The sequence below is a fragment of the Vombatus ursinus genome, unplaced genomic scaffold (assembly GCF_900497805.2).
Source record: "Vombatus ursinus unplaced genomic scaffold, bare-nosed wombat genome assembly UNPS02011334.1, whole genome shotgun sequence".
In the NCBI taxonomy this organism is placed as follows: domain Eukaryota; kingdom Metazoa; phylum Chordata; class Mammalia; order Diprotodontia; family Vombatidae; genus Vombatus; species Vombatus ursinus.
The window spans coordinates 8,272,782-8,296,514 of NW_020951112.1; the positions used below are offsets into that span (position 1 = coordinate 8,272,782).

General features: G+C 38.3%; 1 protein-coding gene across 5 annotated transcripts in view; it reads left to right on the forward strand.

Annotated features, from left to right (window-relative positions):
- NTN4 (netrin 4) overlaps positions 1-23,733 on the forward strand; it is a 225,053-nt gene that overhangs the window by 182,088 nt on the left and 19,232 nt on the right. For 3 of the 5 annotated variants that reach the window (XM_027855752.1, XM_027855750.1, XM_027855751.1), the window contains exon 6: positions 18,137-18,199. The exons of the other annotated variants lie outside the window; for them this stretch is intronic. In XM_027855752.1, coding sequence (XP_027711553.1) covers positions 18,137-18,199 — 63 coding nt within the window. The remainder of the gene's footprint in view (positions 1-18,136; positions 18,200-23,733) is intronic. 5 annotated transcript variants of the gene reach the window in all.

A 23,733-nucleotide genomic window follows, 5' to 3' on the forward strand; every position in this document is an offset into this window, starting at 1 on the left:
ATTCATAGTCAGTTAACATTTATTTAGCCAGCAGCCAGCTCTCTTAAAAGACTTGTGCCTAAAAGATTTTATAAGCTTTGGTCAACAGTAAGGGCTTAACAAATGCTTTTTCATTCATTCATCCATCCAGTCCAACCCTTTCATTTTATCCATGGGGAAACTAAGGCCTAGAAAGGTTAAATATTTTGCTCAAGGTCACACAGGTAGTAAGTGGAAGAATCAGGATTTGAACTCAGATCTCCCTGACTTCAAAGTCATCATTCTTTCCATTACACTGTGGTGCATTTCTGACTGAGCCTCAGTTCCCAAATCTATAAAATAAGGATTAATAATATTTACATTACCTACCTGAAGGAATGGTTATAATAATATGGTTAATATAATATGTTTGAAGAGATTGTTATTTCCCTAGCACCATCAGTTGACATGGGACTCACCCTCTGGGCTATATGGACATGGAGAAGATACAGACTTTCCCTCTAGAACTGCCATCTCTATACTATATAGTTATAACAAACAAATAAACAGCAAATATCTATCCAGCTTCCACTGTGTGTAAAGTATAGCTCTGAGAACTGATAAAGAAGGTAAAGATTCAGCCCCTGCCCTGATAAAAGTGAAATGTGTAGATGGCTATGATCTTTATTCTGGATCAAGTAAAAGCCATGATCTGGGGAATAGAAGAGTTCCAAGTATTCTTACCTCCATTTTAGATAAAGGTAGGATTTGAGAACCTCTTGTCCTTGCAGGAGTTAATGGTTCCTGTGAAGGTGCCCAGCTGTGTGTGTGTGTGGACATAGTAAGTGCTACATAAAAGTCAGCTGCTATTATTTTTAACAATAAAGAAGGACAAAAGGTTGATGTCATTCTCAGGAGACCTAGAAGGTGGCTGGGTGTGCTCATGACAACTTGTGCTCAGGGCCTCACACAGAGTCATTGCTTAATAAATGCTCAGCTGAAGAAAGCATACCTCTATATCTGTTCTATTTGTGTGCATATATTCATATATCCGTGTGTGTGTGTATGTATATAAAACCAGAATCCTCAAATTCAGCAATTTCACAATTAATAAGTCCTCTCAGAATGAAGTTTCTTTGTAGTTAAACACATTAAAAAAAACCTCTGTAAACCACGCAAGCTAAGCTCTTTTCTAATCATCTTCCCAGGGTCACATAGCTAGTGAGTGTTGTGTATCTGAACCCAAATTTGAACTGAGGTCCTCCTGACTCCAGGACTGGTGCTCTATCCACTGCGCCACCTAGCTGCCCTAGCAATTATCATCTCTATATCTTAAATCTACCTATCCAGGCCAACTCCTCTACTGACCTTCAGACTTACCAATCCAAATGCATATTAAACACCTTGAAATGGATGTCTTGTAGACATCTTAAACTTACTTGGCTGAAATCATTATCTTTCTTCCCAAACTGGCAAGTTTTCCTAACTTCTCTGTTATTATTGATAATGAATTCAGCTTTGGATATGCTGAGTTTAAGATGTCTACAAGACCCTGGGCAAGTCACTTAACCCCAATTGCCTTGCCAAAAAAAAAAGAAAGAAAAGAAAGAAAGAAAGAAAAGAGATGATAATTGAATCCATGGAAGCTGATGAGATCACTAGGTGAAATATTACAGAGGAAGAAGAGAACAGAGCCTGGGACAGGGCCCGGGAGGACCAAAGTTAATCATGTTTAGCAGGCACTACCTGGATGAAAATCCAGCAGAGGAGATGAGAAGGAGCCGTCAGACAAGTAGGACAAGAGCCAGGAGAGAGCAGTATCAAAATAACTTAAAGAGAAGAGAGTGTCCAGGGGAACAGGGTGATCACAGTGTCAAAGATGCCAAAGAAGTCCAGAAAGATGAGGCTTGAGAAAGGCCATTAGATTTGACAAATGAGAGATAGATCACTGGGTCCTTGGAGAGAGAGCAGTTTCAGTTGAATGCGTTTGGAAGCCAGGCTGCAGAGTTAAGAAGCGAAGAGTGAAAGAAGTGGAAGCACCCATTGTAGAGAGCCTTCTCAAAGGGTTTAGGCCAGAAGGGGGGAGAGAGGATGAAAGCTAGGAGGAATAGGTGGACCAAATGAGGGTTGTTTTGAGAATGGTATTTGTTGGTCAGGAGCAGGGAAAGCAGCTAGTAAGGAGAGACTGAAAAGTAGAGAACGGGCCTGATAGGCGGATGATCTGCTGGAAAGGACAGGATGGAATGGGATCACGTGGGCACATAGAAGGGTTTGCTTGGACAGGGCGGGAGGAATCAATGGGAGAACGCCTCTGAGTGATGGGAGATGAGGGAAGAAGAATGGAAGACTTCTCAGTCTTTTCAGTGAAATATGAGGCAAAGTCCTCAGCTGAGAAAGTGGGGAGGGGGGAGCCGTGGAGGTTTGAGAAGAATGAAAAGGCGACAGTTATTGAGAAGGAAAGAGGAGGCTCGGCAAAACCAGGTAACACATTGACCGCATCTGACAGCACAAGCAGCACGCCACCCCCATATTCCTGCACCTCTCCAGTGAAAGGAGGGAAGTGCATTCTCTCAACTCTTTTCCAGGACCAGCCTTGGTCATCGTCATTCTGCAGCATTCAGTTCCATTTTAGCTACTCTTTTATGGATGCACTGCTGTAGTAATTATGTATATTGTTTTCTAGGTTCTGCTTCCTTCATTCTACATCAGTTCATGTAGTCTTGCCGTGTTTGAATTCTTCGTATTTGCTTTTTTTCACTTACAGTTCAGTAATAGCCCGTTGCATTAATGTGCCACGATTTGTTTAGCTACTCTTCAGACTTGTCATTTTTCAGATGAGGAAAAGGTGACTTTCCCAAGCTCCCTGAGCTAAAGAGTGGTGGAGCCAGAAACAGAACCCAGGTCTCCTGGCCTCCTGGCCCACGGTTTATCCTACCCCATCACAGGTTTCTCCAGTTAGTGCTAAATACCCAGCATAGGGACATGCACAGACAGATCCCACCAACACTGTAGCCAGATCCACACGGGGATACTCGTAAGGGAGTCAGTCCTTTAGGACAGAGATGACAGACGTACTGCAGGAACACTCCCAAGCGTGGCCCAAACCTGATTGAAATGAAGGTGGGAAACAGTTAACAAACTAAATAAAAACATAATAAAACATGGACAATATGACGTCTTAAAACCCAGTCAATATGCTGACTGTCGGGATCCTTATGTATGTGACCAGCCGCCGTTTCTACTCTCGTTTGGCACCACAGCTTTAGGAGACTGGCCGAGGCATCTTTCTCCCTTACTCCCTAGCACGGTAAATCAAATCCTTCAGTAAAGCTCAATATCCTCATCTCAAAAATGAAGACCTCCAAGGTCACTTTCATTTCTAGAAGTCTGTGTCTAATGAATCATAAGTGTAATCCTGTGTTCACATACAGGAATTAATCATATTCATAATAGCTCGTAGACATGGGCTGTCCACATCTGTTGCAATTCCAGAAACATAAATAGCTGGGAAGCTCCACCCTTACCACACTTACCCCTTCGGTTCTTTCTTTCCAGCACATATTGGCCCGGCAAGACCAACTCTTCCAGGCATCCTGGTGAGATTTATGTGGTTGCAGAGGGGTGGCAGCAGGGAGGAGGCAGGCATCAAACCATGCTCATTCGAGCTTAGTTACAAAGTTAGTGTACACAAAGGATTAAGACTGTCACAGAAGTGTTGGGGGAATCTTTTCTTCTTTTTCCTATAGAGGTGCTGAGAGAGTGTTTGGGAATTAGCATAAAAGGATTAAGATCTAGTCTTCCTTCCTGGCCATGCAGCCATTAGTGAACTAAGGTAGAAAATGAAGTAAAATTTGATTAATGTGTTAGTAGTAACCTTTGTTTGGGATCATGTGGAAAGTGAACTAACCAACTCCCAAATAGAGAAGGAAACCCCAACTTTCCCAGGACCCTTTTTTGTCTCTTCCATTCTTCAACTAAGTATGTTGTGGTCCAAGAATGTGTACTTTCAGTTACTGGTCAAAGATTGTGTTGATAATGAGACCGGACCAGAATAAACAGAGTTCTGAACCGGATCTAACCAATAGATTTATTCCTGTGGGCAATTAAATCATCCCTGTTTATTCTCACTTCCTCTTTATTCAGTCTTACACTGAGTCAACTGTTGGGAAGCAGCCGATCAACTGGTGGTTTCCATAGCCAAGAAGCCGCTCCTGCGGATTCCAGAGAAGTTGCTTGTTTTTTTAGGGCTAGTAAGAGCATTACTGAATTTACTTCTTTAGCTCTGAAAGAAATGTCACAGCGCATTTAGGGTCTGTAGTGATGGGGGGAAATGTTAACCTCATTAACCTAACTTAGGACTGAGAAGAGAAATGGACTCAAAAGGACTACCCATTAATACATGAAAATAGGGGGGAAAAAACTATCATTTTAACCTATGTACTATGAAGAATAGTGTGTCTAACAATAAATGGAGGTAGATAGAGTGTGTGGGCAGGATCAATCTCAGCACCTTACTTTTGGAGCCTTGAATTTCTGTTAATAGTGGTTTTTAAAAGCCTAAACAGCTCCATGAAATCATACTAAAGAAATTCAAGCTGATGAAAAAGTCAGATACGACTAAGATATTTAAAACAAGGTTAGGTGATTTCCTTTAAACAAAAAAGTTTTGTCCCCACCTGCACCAGACTTCCTCTCTAATCATTCTAATCTATTTCTTGACATCGCTGAGAAATATAAAGAAAAAAGCTTTAAGTTCCCAGCCCCTGATTTTTTTTTTAAACACCTCTACTAATCTTCAGGACAGGACAGCTAGGTGGTACAATGGATAGAATGCTGGTCCTGGAGTCAGGAAGACCTGAGTTCAGGTTTGCCCTCAGTCACTTACTAACTATGTGACCTTGGGCAAGTCTCTTAACCCTTCAGTTTCTTCATCTGTCATATGATCTGGAGAAGGCAATGGCAAATCACTCCAGTAGCTTTGCCAAGAAAACCCCAAATGGGGTCACAGAGTCAGACAAAAGTTAGCACAGGTCATATGCCCTGGATAGCCTTTGGCTGTTTGATACTTCCCCTGTGTTTAGACTAGCCTACAAAATATTCTATCAGGTACCCTAGCCTAATTGGGAACTAACAAGACATAGTAACTTTTCAGATTTATTCCTTTCAAGGGAACCGTCATAAAACGTAATGGAGATGTAAATCCCTTCACCACTGGCCTAGCTTCATAGCAAGGAGTCAGGTACTTGCGTTTAGCATTCGTAAATTGGATCTGTGAAGGAGAGGACACATGGACACTCCAGGACTAACTTTATCTTGCATAGGTTGCCAGCCTCATTCCTAGGTCCCTCCACCCAGTATCTCTTGATTTCTTAGAAGTCAGCTAGATCGTTAGTTGCCACTTAAAAATTCGAGTGTTTTTAGTAGAACTGGTAGAAATTTTTTCAGAGAGGACATCAACCTCATTTTAAAAGATTATATATTGGGGCAGCTAGGTGGCACAGGGGATACAGCTCTGGCCTTGATGTCAGGAGGACCTGAGTTCAAATCCGGCCTCAGACCAAACACTTGATACTTACTAGCTGTGTGACCCTGGGCAAGTCACTTAACCCCAATTGCCCAAGAAAAAAAAAAGATTATATATTAATGATCAACCATAGCTTAGTCTTGTCCCAGCATTCACTACAGAGTTACAGTATATCCTAGGGGATTGCTAAAAATCTGACTAGATGTCCAAGCGGTCTTGGCAGGGGGCAGATTTATGCAGATAATATGATTAATGAATATTTTTTCCAGACACTCTGGTAGACATAAATACTGATAAGCAGTTGTATCCATTCTTCCCCCCACTTCAAAATTCCTGACTCTTAATCCCTGTTTTTCTTCAGGAAAAAAAAAATCATGTGCTTATTAGAAATTTTAAAATGAAGGATTCTAGTATAACTGTCTCAAAATACATAGCTAAATATTTCAGTGTGGAGGAACTCCCTCTCATTTATAACATTGGATTTGTGACATATAAATAACTTACAGCATAAATTGTTATGAGAAGAATTGCCTCACCCAAATAAAACATAAAATACCACATGCATTGACAAATGTCTCTATTAGTCATTTTGGTACCATCTAGTTACAACACATACTTGCATAACATAAAATTAAACTGATGTATTTATGTCAGCGTGTCATTGTCTTAAAAATCATTTAGCAGCTCCCTGCCCTCTATGCAAAAGTGGGGCATTGTGGGTGTGGAATATTGCATATACTGCCAGGCACCATTGAGCAACCAATCAATAAGCCTACTGTGTGCCAGGCACTGTGCCAGATTATGAAGCTACAAATATAAATATTGATATGTTGATTGGGTTTTGCTGAACTTTTTCTTTTTCTCATTTTTAAATCTTTGTTAAAACAGAGACTAGAAAAAAGGGGAATATATTTGGATAAAGATAGCAATAAAAATAAGATTTTTTAAAAATCATTTAACTGGAGTCTACATGAGATAAATGTTTTTTCAGCAATCCTGTGTTGCTGAAAAAGATGGTGTCTCCCCCTCCCCACCTCCTGTTAGAATCCAGAGGATACATTTTAGATAAGATAGGTAGGTATCCCAGGTGTAGACTGTTGATACAAAGATGCTTGATGTATGTAGAAAGTTTCCCTCACTTGAGCAAAGCACATTTTGAAAGAAACGTTTTATAGCATAGAACTGGCTGTGTAGTACATACCTAAACAACATTTACATAATTCTCAAATCATGTGAGCATTCTCCATGCCTGGAATGAGCTCCCTTCCTACCTCGCTTTCCTGCTCATCCCCAACTGCCAGTGCTCTCTCTCCCAAACTACCTTATGTTTAACTACTTTCTATATGTTTGTATTTAATCACTTCTTATGCTGTAGATATTTTTAACTATGCTTATTGTCTCTCCTGTTAGAATATAAAGCTATTGTGGGTAAAGATTGTTTCATTTTTATCTGTATACCAGACACCAACCACAGCACCTGGTGTATAACAAGTACTTAATAAATTCTTATTGATTGATAGTTGTTTATTGATTGTCTACTTGAGCAACTGTCTTTCATGTTTCTCCTGATATTTCCCCAGAGGAAGCATGAAGTAGTAGATAGATAGGTAGGAAAATCCTGAGTTCGAGTGCAGCTCTGACTAGTATTTACCAGCCGTGTGACCCTAGGCAAGTCATGTAACCCGTTGGTGCTCAAGGCAACTCTTGAAGATTATAAATCGCAGAAAAGGTGCTGACCTGCTTTGGTAGTATCCCCCATCCCCATTGTATTTTAAGGTTCCTCATGAGCAGAGGCTGCCTCTGATCTATTTTTCTGTCCCTAACACCTATGACAGTACCTTGCACATAGTAGGGATTTGGTCAATGTTTATCTAATTGAATTCAAATCATAGCTTTGTGAAATTCAAAATAATTAGTTTCACTTCAGACAGAGCATAGAGAAAGCTTTGTTATGTATTAGTAGCAAATGTGAATGATTACAATACAGAATCAACATGAAGTAACTGTTTATAAAGGGCAGGTTTTAAATAGAACAAGTGACTTGGCAGGGGTGGTTAGGGAAGTTTGACCTTAATCTGAAAGAAGAGAAAAAAAAAAAAGAATGTAGAAAATCAAACAAAGTTGGAGACAGAAAAAATAAAGGGATAGAAAGGATATAGAAATCAGAAGGACCACATCTATCAATTGATGCAGTGGTTTTTGGTTTTTTTTATCCATAAGGCAAAGAAAATAAAGATAGAGTGAAAATGTTTGTTTCAGACATATAAAATTATAATAAAATGTTTTTATCAGTTGACATGCCTCATCCTTCTGGTGTGAGAATGCCCTCCATCCTCACTTTCACTTCTCAGCATCCCTACTTTCCTACAAAGTGTAGCTAAGTGCCACCTCCTAAGGGAATCTTTCCTAATTTCCTCCAGCTTCTAGTGCTCCCCAATTTAAAAAAAAATACACTTTGTATGTATACTTATGTGTGTACATTATGTCTCTCCTTGTTGAATCCATGGAACTCCTGGAGGGCAGAGACTGTTTAATTGTTGTCCTTATATCCCCAGAACCTAGCAGAGATCTTGGCATATGGCAGACCTTTCATAAATGCTTGTTGATTGTTTGACAAAACTAAACTACTGTTGATAAGAATTAAGTTAATATGAAAAGGCAAAATTAATCAGAAGAAATACTGAGGAGCAAGAAGACCTTTAAAATGAAATCAGAGAAGAAGAAACCTGTTACCAGCATTACATACTATCAGTTGAACAATAAACCTATAATAAATATGGAATGAAGCAACCTGATTATTTAAAATGCCCTAGGTAGGACATGATGATTCTCTCCTATGATCCCTGCTAAAAAGGAAGCTGAGGCTGGTAGATCGCTTGAGCTCAGGAATTCTGAGCTGCAGCAGGCAGAGTGATCGGGGTCCTCACTAAGTACAGCATCAAGAATGAGCCCCCAGGAGCAGAGGACCCTCAGGCTGTTTAAGCAGGGGGGTCAGAGTACCTGTGCCAATCAGTAGTAGTATCAGGCAATTAGTGAGCGCTGCACTTCAAGCCTCAGTGAGATACAGAGATCTAGTTTCAAAACAAAACCAAAAAAAAAAAAACCAACCTCGATATTTTAGTCCACAAAGAGAAAAACACCATAAATTAGAAAACATATTCCTTTACATCAAGCTTCTTAATCTGGGGCCAGGGGGTCCATGAACTTGGATGGAAAAAAATACATCTTTATTTTCTCCAACCTTTGACTTCCTTTGTAATTCTATGTCTTTGATTTTCTGCATTTAAAAACATCATTCTGAGAGGGGTCCATGACACACACAAAGAGGTTCAGAACCCTTGCTTTAGAACCTGAAGTAAGGACTTCATTTTGAGGAATCAAAATACTAGAGAGACAGGCAAAGGAGAGAGAGTTCAAAATAGAGCAACAAAAATAATTAAGAAATGTGTGGTGCTGATGAATAAATATTGAAGAGGTGAATAGCTTGGCTAAGCACAGCTCCAAGACAATGAAATAACTTTCTACACATATCAAAAAGTATAACCATGGAGGAATAGGAAAGACTAATTTACTTAGGCTAGACAAAGAGTCATTTAAATTAAGTATAATTGGATGAAAATAAAGAAAGGGACCGTAAGCAGAATTATAAATGAAGATGTGGTGCTAGTGAGATAAGTTTGTAGATGAGAACTCATTCCAAGAGTTCTAAAGCTGATCTCTATTTAAAGACTAATAAAATCAGACTCAGAAAAGCTGTTGTGGGGAACAGTCTTACACTGGGCGAGGAAAGTGTTGGATGATACCTTTTCTTTTGGCTAGTTCAATTCTCTGTTGTATGTAAATTTATTTTATAGAATTTATATGTCACGATATACATTATATGTGATTGCTAAGCCACTGTGATCTTTGAAAGACTGGAGAGCAGGAGAGCTTGACTTTGAGTCTCAGCAATTAAAATATTATTAAAGGGATAGCAAGTGAACATTTTAGAATAAAAGTCATGATACCAAAGAGTCAACATGACTTCTTCAAGAGCAGGTCATATGTGGGGGCAGCTAGGTGGCGCGGTGGATAGAACACCAGCCTTGGATTCAGAAGGACCTGAGTTCAAATCCAGCCTCAGACACATAACACTTACTAGTTGTGTGACCCTGGGCAAGTCACTTAACCCCATTGCCGAGCCAAAAAAATAAAAAGAAAGAAAGAACAAATCATATGTGACTAACTACTTTTTTTTTTAAACCAGATTACTAGACTGATAGATTGGGGATGCTATAGGTGGAGCCTAAGTTAAGTATTTGATAAAGTCTGCCGGTATATTCTTATGAAAAATTGGAACATGTAGGCTAGATAATAACACAATTAGACAGACTCAGCCTATTGAATGACTGGACCCAAAGAGTAATTATTAATGGTTCAATGTCAACTTAGGAGTGTTTGTCCTTTTCCTGTTTAAAGGTTTGTTTTGTTTTATCAATGACTTGGACAAAGGTGTAGGTGGCATGCTTATCTAATTTAGATGGCACAAAGTTTGGTAGGACAGATTGGATCACAGAGCTAGAATACAAGAAAATCCTGACAGGCTAAATCGTTAGGCCAAATCTAATAAGACGAGATTTAATAGAGGTGAATGTAGAGTCTTTTGCTCCAGTTTTAAAAAATCGGCTTCACAAATATAAAATGAGAAAGGCAGGGGAAGACACATTCATCTGAAAACTCTGGGTGTTTCAGTGGAATACAAATGCACTTTGAGTGAGCATTTGATGTGGCACACAAGAAATTTAACATAATCTGAAGCTGAGTTAAAAGGCAGAGTGTCCATGATGAGGGAGGTGACTCACTGCCTCTCTGAAGTATTGTCTTCTGCTTGGAGTGACACATTTTAGACAGCGCATTAATAACCTGGAGAGCATTCAGAATAGGGCAGCCAGCATGAAGAGGGGCCTTAATATCAAGCAAGTAGAGGTTCAGTTGAATAAAAATTTAGCCAAGAGTGCCCAAGGGAGGGGCAGCAGAAGCTGGCTTTAAGTATTTGAAGGGCTATTTCATGTGGGAAATGTAGTAGAATTTTCTTCTTTGCCATAGAGGGCAAAACTAGATAGAAGTTGAAAAAAGCAAATTTATCTCCTTGGACTAAGGAGGATCTTCCTAACAGTGAGAGCTGTGCAAGCGTGTAGTGGCCAGCTTCATGGAGTTCTCCAAGCCAAGGCAAGAGGACTGCTTATTGGGTGGATAGTAGAGGCATATAGATTGGACTTGATCACCACTGAGGTTCTTTCCAGCTCTGAGATTGTGTGATTCTGTGAAAGGAGGACCTACAGAAATGGAAAAGCAGAATTTTTGAGTTCACCAAAAAATGAAGTCATTAGGTACCTAGATGGCCCAGTAGATAAAATGTGCAACCTGGCATTAGGAAGATCTAAATTCATTTTCAGCCTCAGACACTTATGAGCTGTGGGACCCTGGACAAGTCACTTAACCTCTGTCTGCCTCAGTTTCCTTACCTGTAAAATGGGGATAATAACAGCACCTACCTCCTAGGGTTGTTGTGAGGATCAAATAACATAGTAATTGTAGAGTATTCAGCACAGTGCCTGGCACATAGAAGTACGTTCTATATGAATGCTAGCTATTATTAGTTATTATTATTATTTCAATGTTACTCTCAAATTTGAAAGCCATATTCAGATATAGAGTAATATCACCCTCTATCCTCAATAATCATCCAGCAAGCATTTATTAAGCATTCACTCTATACTAGACACTGTGCTGAAAGCTAGGGATACAAAGAAAGGCAAAAATAGTCCTTACCCTCCGGGAGATGACATTCTAATGGGGGAACAACATGTAAATAACTAGGTACATACAAGATACTTACAAAGTAGATTGAAGATAACCTCAGAAGGGGAAGGTATTAGTAGCTGGGGATCTGGGAAAAGCCTTCTTCAGAACGTGAGATCTGAGTTGAGTCTTGAAGGAAACCAAAGAAACTACGAGGCAAAAGGAGGAGGGGAGAACTTCTAGGCATGGGGGACAGCCATCGCAAAGGCATGTCAATCAGATCTGGAGGATCAAAATGCAAATAAGCTGGTATAATTGTATCATAAAGTGCATAGAGAAAAGTATTAAAAAAATGGGAAAGAGATCAGGGTGTGAAGGGCTTTCAATGACAGAGGATTTTATGTTTCATATTTAATTCAGGAGGTAAAAGGAAGCCATTGGAGTTTATTGAGTGACATGGTCAGACCTATACTTGAGAAAACTTAAAACCGGGAGAGAGTTAAGTCAGGGAAACCAATTAGAAAGTTATTATAAGATATGCATTTTTATATGGACTTTGTTTAGCTGTGCATGTTCATATTTTCCAAATCGGGGGGAAGGAGTTATGATTGGGTAGGAAGAAGAAGAGTTGTTGAAGCAATTTTTTAAATGCAGAGAAGAGATCAGAAGAAAGGCAAGAAAAATCACAAGCAGGACACCTTAGAAAATGACTTGTTTAATTTGTTATATATTTAAAATGAAATGCAAGCTGTATACAGTAGAGATTTGCAATTCCACATACAATCCTTTTCTTCTGTTCTGTGTATGTGGAGATGCTCATTTTATTTGGTGTTTGTTAGTCTAAAATCAGTCATTTTTTGTTTAGAGGTGATTGCAATAGTCCAGGCAAAGAATGATGAGGATCTGAATTAGGGCAGTGGCTGTGTGAGTGGAGAGATGGGAACATACACGAGAGATCTTTTGAAGGTAGCAATGTCAAGGTTTGGCAATGGAATGAATATGTGCGGTGAGCATGAGACGAGTAAAGGATGATACTGAGGTCATGGGCCTGGGTGGTTGGGAGGATGGTGGTAACCTCCACCAGTAATGGGGGAGTTCGGAAAAGGAGAAGATTGTAGAGGAAAGGTAATGAGTTCTGTCTTGGACATGTTGAATTTGAGATGCCTGTGGTACATCCACTTTGAGATGTCCAAGGCAGCTGATGACGTGGGACTGTAGCTCAGAAAGAGACATCTGGGAATCATCTATGTATCTTGGAACTGAGTCTCTATACTGTACTATATTAGGGAGTAATTCTGGTGAGCTAATTAATCCATATTTTTTTAACAGTCCATGGTGGGTGCTGCTCACCAATGCTAAGTAATAGTTCTTGGGAGGATATATGCAAGTGAGGGTTGATATTTCATCATAACTGCTGACATTTATTTAATATGATGCTTTAGAGTTTGCCAAATGTTTCATCGTACCCCTGTGAGGTAGGTTCCTACCTGCATTATTATCTCCATTTTATAGATAAGTAAACTGAAACTCAAGCAGTTTGCCCAGGTTAAGTGAAAGAGGCAGTATTTGGACTCGGAGCTCTACTGACTGTAGGCAAAATGCTCTTTCCAGTCCATTAAATCACCTCTTCAGAAGGATGAAAGCAGAATGCAACGACAGATCTCAAAGACCTAGAAATGCTACATAAACATTTTGTAGACCTAGCCTTGACGAAATAAAAACAAACTGGCATACTATTTCCTAATCCATGAGCTGTCATGTGCCACAAAACCAAACTCATAAAAAATGAAATGGGTAACAGATTTTGTCAAGAAACTTTCTAATATCAGGAGTCAGTCTATAGCACACACCCAAAAGGCTCTGTCCCAAAGGACACAGTCGTATTGTTTTTATGGACATTTACAGTAGCAAACTGTGTACATAAAGCTATGTTTGTACTACCCAAGAGCCTATTAAATGAACTCAGGAAAGAACTGTATGGGCTCAGCTTCAAACTGATAAATAAGCAAGAGAAACATGAGTGTCTAAGTAGTGTTTTAATTTCATTTTTGTTTCAGAATAAAGGGTATGGATTTTTGTGTTTATTTACCTGACTTCGAAGTCAACAGAAATACAAACGTCTAGCTATCTGTTCAGATTTTTTCTATTTGTGAAGAAAAGCATTAGACCCAGGCAGAAGGACCCATACCCTGCAGATGAGTAAGTTAACATCTCTGTGGAATGCAGTCACTCTGGGAAGTATAGTATGTAACTGTTTATAATTTTTTTTTAAAAAATTTTGTTTTCTATTCCAAATTCTCTCCCTTCACCCCTCTGTCACTCATTGAAAGAAATATGATACCCATTATATACATATGAAGTCATACTGAACATATTTCTACATTAGCTATTTTGCCAAAAAAAAAAATAAACAAGGAAAAAAAATGTGCTTCAATCTGCATTTAGAGTCCATCAGTACTCTATCTAGAAGTAGATGGCATTTTTCATTAGGAGACCTTTGGAATTGTTGTGGATCATTGTATTAATCAGAGTTGATGCAGATGGTTATCTTTAAAATATTGCTGCTGCTGCTGTGTACGTCGTTCTCCTGATTCTACTCACTTCACTTTGCATCAGTTAATATAAGTCTTCCCAGGTTTTTCTGAAACCATCCCTCTTATCATTTCTTTCTTTCTTTTTTTTTTTCAGTGAGGCAATTGGGGTGAAGTAACTTGCCCAGGGTCACACAGCTAGGAAGTAGTATGTGTCTGAGGCCGGATTTGACCTCAGGTCCTCCTGATTTCAGGGCTGGTGTTCTATCCACTGTGCCACCTAGCTGCACCACCACCCCCCCATCATTTCTTGTACCACAATGGTATTCCATCACAATCATATACCACAACTTCTTTGAAGGGCATCCCTCCAATTTCCGATTCTTTGCCACCACAAAAAAAAAGAGCTGCTATATATATTTTCATACAAATGGGTTCTTTCCCTTTTTTTTCTTTGATCTCTTTAGGTTATAAACCTAGTCTTTCTTGTCTTTTAGAGTCTTTTGGGCATAGATCTAAATTGTTCTCTGGAATGGTTGGACTAGTTCACAACTCCACCAACAGTGCCCTGGGACACTATTTCCCAATTTTTCCACATCCCCCCAGCATTTATCATCTTTCTTTTCCGTCATTTTAACCAGTCCAGTGGGTGTGAAGTAGTACCTCAGAGTTGTTTTAATTTGCATTTCTCTAATTATTAGTGATTTTGAGCATTTTTTTAAAATATGAGTTCTAATAGCTTTGATTTTTTCTAAAAACTGCCTATTCATATCCTTTGACCATCTGTCAAATGGGAAATGGCTCTTATTTTTATAAATTTGGTTCAGTTCCTTAATATATTTGAGAAGTAAGACCTTTATCAGAGAAACTTATTGTAAAATTTTTCCCAGTTTCTTGCTTTCTTTCTAATTTGATCTGCATTGGTTTTATTTGTATAAAGCCATTTTAATTTCATGTAATCAGAATATCCATTTTATCTCCAATGATCCTACTCATCTCTTGTTTGGTCATGAATTCTTCTTCTGTCTATAGATATGACAGGTAATTTTTTTCACACTCCCTTAATATGTTTATGATATCACCCTTTATGTCTAAATCATGTACCCATTTTGAACTTACCTTGGCATACAGTGTGAGATATTGGTCTGTCAGACTACTTTCACTTTTTCCTAGCAGTTTTTGGCAAAGAGTGAGTTCTTGACCCAATAGCTGGGATCTTTGGGTTTATCCAACACCAGATTATTATGCTCAATTGCTTCTGCATGTTGTTTATCTAATCTATTCCATGTATCAACCACTCTATTTCTTATCCAGTACCAAATGGTTTCAGTGATTACTACTTTGTAGTATTTAATTTGAGATCTGTTAATGCTAGGCTCCTTTCCTTCAAATATTTTTTTCATTGATTCCCTTGATAGTCTTGACCTTTTGTTCCTCCAGATGAATTTTGTTATTTTTTTCTAGCTCTACAAAAGTAATTCTTTGGTAGTTTGGTAGCACTGAATAAGTAAATTAATTTAGGTAGTGTTGTCATTTTTGTTATGTTGATTCAGCCTACCCATGAACAATTAATATTTCTCCAATTGTTTAGATCCATCTTTATGTGTGTGAAGAGTGTTTTGTCACTGCGTTTGTATTAGTTCTTATGTGTCTTGGTAGGAAGACTTCCAAGTATTTTATACTGTCTGCAGTTATTTTAAATGGAGTTTCTCTTTATATCTCTTCCTGCTTGGTTTTGTTGGTAATATGGAAATGTTGATGATTGTATGGGTTTATTTTATATCCTGCAACTTTGTTAAGGTTCTTAATTGTTTCCATTAGTTTTTTAGTTGATTCACTGGGTTCTCTAAGTATACCTTGTTGCCTATACATATTCCTTCTCTTTCTTTCTTCTTGTCTTATTGCTATATCTAGTTTCTAGTACAGTATTGAATAATAGTTGTTATAATGAACATCCTTGCACTCTGATCCTATTGGGAAGGCTTCTAGTTTATCACCATTAGAGATAAGACTTGCTCTTGGTTTTTGATAGATACTACTTGTCATTTTAAGAAGAGCTCCATTTATTCTTATGCTTTCTAATGTTTTTAATAGGAATAGATATTGTATTTTGTCAAAAGTTTTTCTGAAGCTATTGATATGATTGTGTGATTTTTGTTGTTTCTGTAATTGTAATGCCCTTTGTCTAAGGTTCTTAGGGGTTACATATATGTATCATCCTCCCATCTGGTAATGTCAACAGTTTATAAGTAAAGCCCTTATGATTTCTCACTAATGTCTACCTTTTTATGCTTCTCTTGAGACTTGCTTTTGAAAGTCAGATTTTCTATTTAGTTTGGATCTTTTCATCAGGAATGCTTGAAAATCCTCAATTTCATTAAGTGTCCATTTTCCTCCTGTAGGATTGTGCGAACCCTGAGTGAGGGTCCATACTTATCAGTTTTGCTGGATAGGTTATTCTTGGTTGTAGCTTCTTTGCCTTCTGGAAAATCATTCCAGCCCTTTGCTTCCTTATAATGAATGGTAGCTGCTAAATTTTGTGTGATCCTTACTGTGGCTCCATGGTTTGGACAATTTCTTTCTGACTTCTTGTGGTATTTTCTTCTTAACCTTGGAGCTCTGGATTTTGGCTATAATATTCCTGGGAGTTTTCATTTGGGAATCTTTTTCAGGAGGTGTGATCAGTGGATTCTTTCAATTTCTGCTTTGTCCTCTAGTTCTAAGATATCTGGGCAGTTTTCCTTTATCAAATTTCTTGAAATATGATATCTAGGCTCTTTTTTTTCATAGCTTTCAGGTAGTCTAATAATTCTCAGGTTGTCTCTCCTTGATCTCTTTTCCAGGTCAGATTTTTTCCTATGAGATATTTCACATTTTCTCCTTTTATTTCCAGGCTTTTGACTTCTATTGTTTCTGATGTCTCATGGAATCATTAGCTTCCACTTGACCAATTCTAATTTTTAAGGAGTTAATTTTTGCTGAATTTCTTTTTTGTTTATTTTACCAGGCTATTAATTGTCTTTTCCTAATTTTCTCGTACAAGTTTCATTTCTTTTCCTAATTTTTCCTCTACCACTCTTTTTTGATTTTTCAAATCTTTTTGTTGTTGTTATTTATTTTAGAATTTTTAGGTTCTTTCTTTAGCTCTTCTGACTTATTGGGCTTGTGTCCAATCTGCATTTTTTTCTTTGAGGCTTTGCTTTTAGATGTTTTTAGGTTATTGTCTTCTTCTGAGTTTATGGCTTAAGCTTCCCTATCACTATAATAGCTTTTTATGGTTAGGTTCTTTTTGTTGTTGTTGTTGTTTGCTCATTTTTCTAGCCTACTTCTTGACTTTGGATTTTATATTAGAGTTGGGCTCTGCTCACCTCTGGGAGGGAGGAGGTGGAATTCACCTGAGCCTCTGTCTTTTCTGTCCTTTTGATTTACCATCTCAATCTAGGGCCCGTAGTTTTTTGATGCTTCCAATGTGATGTGATCTGTGAAAAGATCTGGTCCCCACGCTTCTGATCTGCACTCCATTCTTGGAACTGAGACCTTCAACTGAATAATGAACAACAGAGCTGCCTTATCGTGCCTGTTCCTGTGCCCAGTTCTAGTACAGGAGTCCCTGGGGATCTTTTTCTGACCCGGTGTTTGGTCCCCTCATCACTCCTGGGTACTGCTCCGCTACAGCCCACAGCCAGTGTTGCTTCCGCCACTGTCCACACTCCATCCAGGCCCCTGCTGCAGTGTCCACAGACCTCTTTTTCTACCTTCCTAAGCTGCCCTTGGATGAAAAAATTATTCATTATGACTTTTTCTTAGCTTTCCTGCTCTGGATTCTGTTTGATATTTTCTATGGTCCTTTTATAGGAATGGTTTTGGGGGATGTTTGGCAGTTGTGACCTTGGACTCTACCATCTTGACTTTTTGGGGGGGGGGGCTAGGCAATGGGGTCAAGTGACTTGCCCAGGGTCACACAGCTAGTAAGTGTTATGTGTCTGAGGTTGGATTTGAACTCAGATCCTCCTGAATCCAGGGCTGGTGCTCTATCCACTGGGCCACCTAGCTGCCCCCCATCTTAACTTTTTAAAGATGTCAACATAGCTTTCAGCAAGTGAAAGCATTAAAACCTAACTCATACTAAAGTTACATTGACCTGTGAGGTTTTATTTAGTGTATGTTAATAATTCCATATCACTTACTTCCAGTACTATTGAAATTTACCTTCTTTAAAAATAGTATACAGATTTATTATTAAAGTATTCACAAAATGATTTTATATATTGTTAAAGATTTTTAAATGTCTTTATTTGATGGAATGAGATTCATTTTTCAATTTTTTTCTTATTTTGTTTAGCTGTTCTTCCACTATGGAAAATAGTTGATAGTAGAAAGAAAGGAGACAACAGAACCAAAAAAGGTAGTGAACTTCATTTTCTCTTCTAAATGTTCAGTTTCACGCCTACTATTATAATAACATTTCATATTCTCCTCTTTTTGCTAGAAGTTTCATTTCCCAAACCCTTTCCCTCAACTTCCATTCCCCTCCAGTGACCTGGGCAGGCAGCTGAGTATCTTTGAAAATGCATTTGCTATTCTAAATGCTCCAACAGGAATTCTGTAGGGCCTTGGCCTTTTCAGGAGAAAACAATGTTGGGAGTCTAGGGGGCGGCTCTGCTAAAGTAGAAGCTATTGGGCAGTGGTAAAAGGACTTGAAAAGCAGCTTCTTTCCCAGCTGAAGACCTTGAACTTTTAGTTCCATATTTAGAAAAGTTAAATCAGGAGTGTTTCACTGTTTGGGGGCTGGGATTTTGTTGGTTTCTTTTCACTACTAAGTTTTACTAAAAGAACAATCAGATGTTAAGGAGCCATCAGGGAAGTGCTAGAGATCCAGGCATTTTGCAGGGATAAGATCGCAAGGCCATCAAGTCATTATTGACCATCCCTCCTCCTCTCTGGGTCATCATGCATTACACTCAAGACATACACATAGACTCTTGAGTTCTAGTGAAGGTTCTCTAGAAGAGAAAATAGTAGTTTTTATTGACTTTTCCAACAAGGGGCTTTAGAACCCTATTATTGAAATGATGTTATCTAGAATTCTTCATTCTGGATTTTAGAGGGTTATTGGAGGAGTGGGGTGGGGGTTGCCATTTTTTGGCCTTTTCCTTTAAACTTTGAGTCTTTACACAATCTTATTCCAGTGTCTCATCCTAGCATAGGGGTGACCCTGGGTCCCCAAAGGCTGTGGTACTGACATAGTCTCACTTGAGTAGTTTCTACCATTCAGACATTGAGCATGGCCATAGCCACAGACTGTCTGCTTTCTGAGAACCAGCCTAGCTTAATGTAGAGAGTTGTTTAAACAGTAGACTGGTTACTTGGGGATGAATCCTTTGCTGTGGCAACCCACAAAACAAAGAAAAATACAAACAGACCCTTAGCCCTTTATGGCTCCCTTTGTCTTTCTTCAGTGATGGTGGCAGAAGAGGGGCAAAGAGTGCTAAGAGTCAAGCAGATTTTAATCAGTCTACAAATGTTAGCTTGGATATTAGTAATCTAAATGTGAAATCTTTTGTCCAGTGACCAGTAAATGGGCCTCCTACTGGAGAAACTTAAAAAGTATCAATCTTGGCATTATCACTAAAAACAAAGCCAACAAATGAAAGAGTTGGTTTTATTATGTATTCAAAGGCAACAATAAATATCATATCATGACATAGTCACCTAATATTTTAGTATTCATAATATAATAATTTGTAAAAAGCCTACTGTGAAGCTAAATGTGATTATGTACCAATATCTGTTGCAGACTGAGGAGACAGAGAAAATCTATGAAAAACTCAATTAGACCCTCCAATTTAAATCAATATGTGTTTTGATATTCACTAACTTCCAAGAAAAGTTATGCATAGGAGAGAATGTAAAAAAAAATATTGGAAAATATGCTTCAGGAGTAACAAATGAGAGAGGCTAAAGGCTTGTTAGAATGTACAGAAGCTTGTGGCCATATAGGATATACATCTTCTTAAAAAAAAAATAGTCAGGAAACACTAGATGTGGTAAACAACAAATAAAATCACCAAAAAAATTGTTGACCACTGGTTACCAATACGAGAGTCAAACAGCTTTATGAGTATAGTCAGATCATCTAGTTCTTAGAACAAGAATCAAAATTAATACCAATCCAAAGTTCCTTCCAGCTCTAAACCTGTGATCTTGTGATCCTAGAAGAAAGACTGAAAAGAAAAGAAAACATGGTCTTTAATTTAAGCAGTCACAACTTGACCTGTTGCCACTGATGCCAAAAATACTAAATCAATTTTAAAAACATGTCAAAACAAACTATCATTTCCTAAGGAAGTTTAACCAAAATAAATTAATCACCCCAACAAAGAGATATTTGAAAAAAAAACGACTAGAAATCACTTTGGCCAACAAACATATCATCTCCTTGCTAGGCAGAGAAATATGATAGTAAAGTACAATACCTATTTAGAATACAACCTTATTTGCAAAATCTCCAGGAGGAAGATGGTGAAAAATTATGATGTGTCACTCATAAAATAGTGAGGAAGCAAGGAGGAGGAAAAAACTTTGGAAGGAGAGCTTGGCAAGAGATATACAAGAGCTAGTCATCCCAGGTGCATTTTGGGATGAAAATGGAAGGAGGATAACACACTAAAGGAAAATGGAAAAGACTTGAAAAGAATTTTCAAAGTTGTTCCTTTTACCATCAGAACCACCACACTCGGGCTCTGAGCAGTCTAGTTTTGGACAAGCTTCTGTAGGAAGTGGAAGTGACTCTGAGGTAAACAAGAAGGAGCAGAGCACTGAACTTGACCCAAGTTCAATTTTTAATTCACTGTGTGAAAGAAACTTATTGCAAATTCTTTAGTAATATAAAAATTCCTTTGAAAAGAGTCTCATACTAATTTAGCTATTGTGTAAGCAAGTTTAAATTAGTTTGTGTTCAGTTTTCTTAGAATGAGAAAACTACACAATGTTTAAAGAAAAATTTTCGAAATATGTTTGGGCAGTTAAGATGGTATAAACATTTTCAGAAACATTTTCTTTTTAATAACATTTTGCAGTTTGGACAACCCAGGGAAAATGTTTTGGAATATATGTGCACATCCCTTTTATGAGCAATATGCCATTGTAGACATGGCCACACAGCTTTCTTTTCAATATGTCAGGCTGCCACTTGAGACATCATGCTATCTTTTTAAGGACACCACCACAGCTGTGTAAACGAAAAAATAAAATGAACAATTAAGAGCTATGATGTTTAAAAGCTAATTCTGGCTTCTCTATTGGTTTTGAATGTCTAACAGAGAAAGTCAAAGCTGCAGTCAGAGATTTATGTTTCTTGAATTGGACTTTTTCTAGTCAGGTTCGTGAGTTGTATTTGTCCTTTTAGTGATTTTGGCAGTTAGCTGTGGAAAACTAAGTGCCCAGACCATAGCTCAAGGTTAATAGTCAGTGGGAAATAAAGATTGGAAAAGTGTCATTGAGAGTCAGCACTGAGCTTGAAGAAAATAAGAAATTTAGTTGTATGTGTGTCGGATGTTAACTGCTTTGCAAACTTCAGAAGATAGGTATGTGAGGCAAGCCTCAGTGTGCTATGCTGGGAAAGTATGCTGTGAAAGGTTTTGGAGCTTTCCGCCTCAAGCTAGTTTTGCATAGTTTCTGGCTGGTATTTTTATCTTGTAATTATGCAAAAAGTCATATTGATTTGGAGGACTGAGAGGTCTGTTGGCATAGATGATGGAATCACATTCCCTTCTGAATTAAGTGGTTATTCCTAAAATGAGTATAGACCTTTAAAAAAAGACACACAGTACATAAGGTCAAATACTATAAATGCTCCCAGCATTCAATCAGACCTCAAGATAGAAAAGATATTGCACTCAATGTGTTCTAATAGTTAGACAGCTTGAGATTTCTACATTCAAGTTAAGCCTTATATCTATGGCCCTTCCTCTACAACAATCCCACACTTCTGAGCTTCTGTGATAATGGAATCACCCTGTTTGTCTGATGACTTCAAAATTATGGCACTTTCATAATTTGGACCAGAGAATTTCGTTTAAAGTCATCTATACTAATCGTATCATTTGTTGATAAATTCCTATTCTAGAGTCCAATCTTCCTTCGTTTCACTGTAAAAAAAGTTAGGAGAAACTGATAGTGCCCAAATGGCATAACCACAGGTTACATAATAAAACCCAACTCTAGAAAGTCAGGTAAGGAACCTATTCTAAAAATAACATGACAATAAATAAAACTATATGCTTGGGAAATGTAGGTGATGTAAAAGCAAAAGATATCTGCATTGCTCCAAGACCTTTTTCTACTAAGAAGCTCCAAGCATTCAAAAGACAAAGTTCAACAACCGATGAATCAATCAGCATTTATTAGGCGGCTTCTGTGTGCTGGGCATTGTGCTAAGCACTGGTGATACAAAAGGAGGTAAAAGACGGTCCCTGCCTTCAAGGAGCTCACAGTCTAATAGGGAACATCTTAATACATCTAATTTATCTTAGGCAAGTACTAATAGATTCTTACATTAAATCTTTTTTCCTGGCCGAAATGTTACATTTTTAAAACATCTTCTTACCCTTGAGAAACATGTAACAATCTGAGACATTCTACCCTTTCATAATTGTTTGAGTTAAATGAGTTCTTCGTCACCACCTTTCAAAAAGAAAATATCCATTGAGGATCTAATAAAGGAAATATTTAATGATTCATTTGGATGATGTATGGAATATTAGTCTACTATTATGTATATAGTAAAAAATTTCAGTTTGAGTAAAACATAAGAGCGAAGGACAAACCACACAGCAACCACACAGATGTTCCCGTACCATCCCTTCTACAAAGAGGTGAGTCCCACAAGTGTTGTGCACTGCTGGAGCTTCAGCCTTTTTCAGTGTATTGATTAGTGATGCTGATTTTTTTTCCTCTTCTTTTTTTTGTCTATAAAAATAATATTTGTTATATGGAATAGCTCTCTGAGAAAGGGAAGAATACTGGTGGAAAGGGAAACTGGTGTAAAAAATATATCAATAAAAACTTACTTTAAAATGGAAACAAAGGCAAACATAGAATTTTATATTTGATCCTGGAGGTAATGGGGGGAGCCACTGGAGTTTAATGATGGGGGGGGTGAAGGTGGGGTGACATGTTCAAATCTGCACTTTGGGAAGATCACTTTGGCAGCTGAGTGGTTATCTGTTTTCTTGCCTTAGTGCCTACAAGTATTGCTGGCATTGTCACTGGATTCCATTTAAGTTACCTCTGAGCGCATTCTAAAGGAGGGAGGTGAATCTGAGCAAATAAGAGAATTAGAACTCTCAGTTAAAATGGCCCAATATGACCCCTTCCTTTGACTGTCTCTAGACTTGTATTCCCTTAATTCTGTCAGGTTAATGTCAGCAGAAATCCGCCATGGCAAACATCTCTGCTACCTTTCCATGGAAACTGAGAGGGTGAAGAAACGTAGCCATGGTTCTGAGACTCTTTCCACTCCACATCATCATGTGTCTTCTCCATAGATGGAACTTCCATATAAGGAAGAACACAAGAAACCTTATCCATCCCTGACATGAAAGGATAGAAGACAGAGATGGCCCTCAGCATATGTGGAGGCAGATCAAGTCTGCTCAACCCGGGAGCATGTCCAAGTAACACACCTGCCAGGGAGGGCTCAGGCATCTAGTGACTTTATACTATGGTTTTGCTGTAATGCAAAGGTCCAGACGATTAGATTCAACCCCATATTTTTTTTTTAAATGCTCTTGGTATAAGACTGTGAGGAGAAGCCCCTGGCCTGAACTCTGAGATTCTCAGAGCCAATTTAGGGAGCCTACAGCTACCCTCACTAGCGTGCTTTGAGTCTAGGACAGGTCCTCGGCCAATGAACCCCTGAACAGGAATGTAAACTCT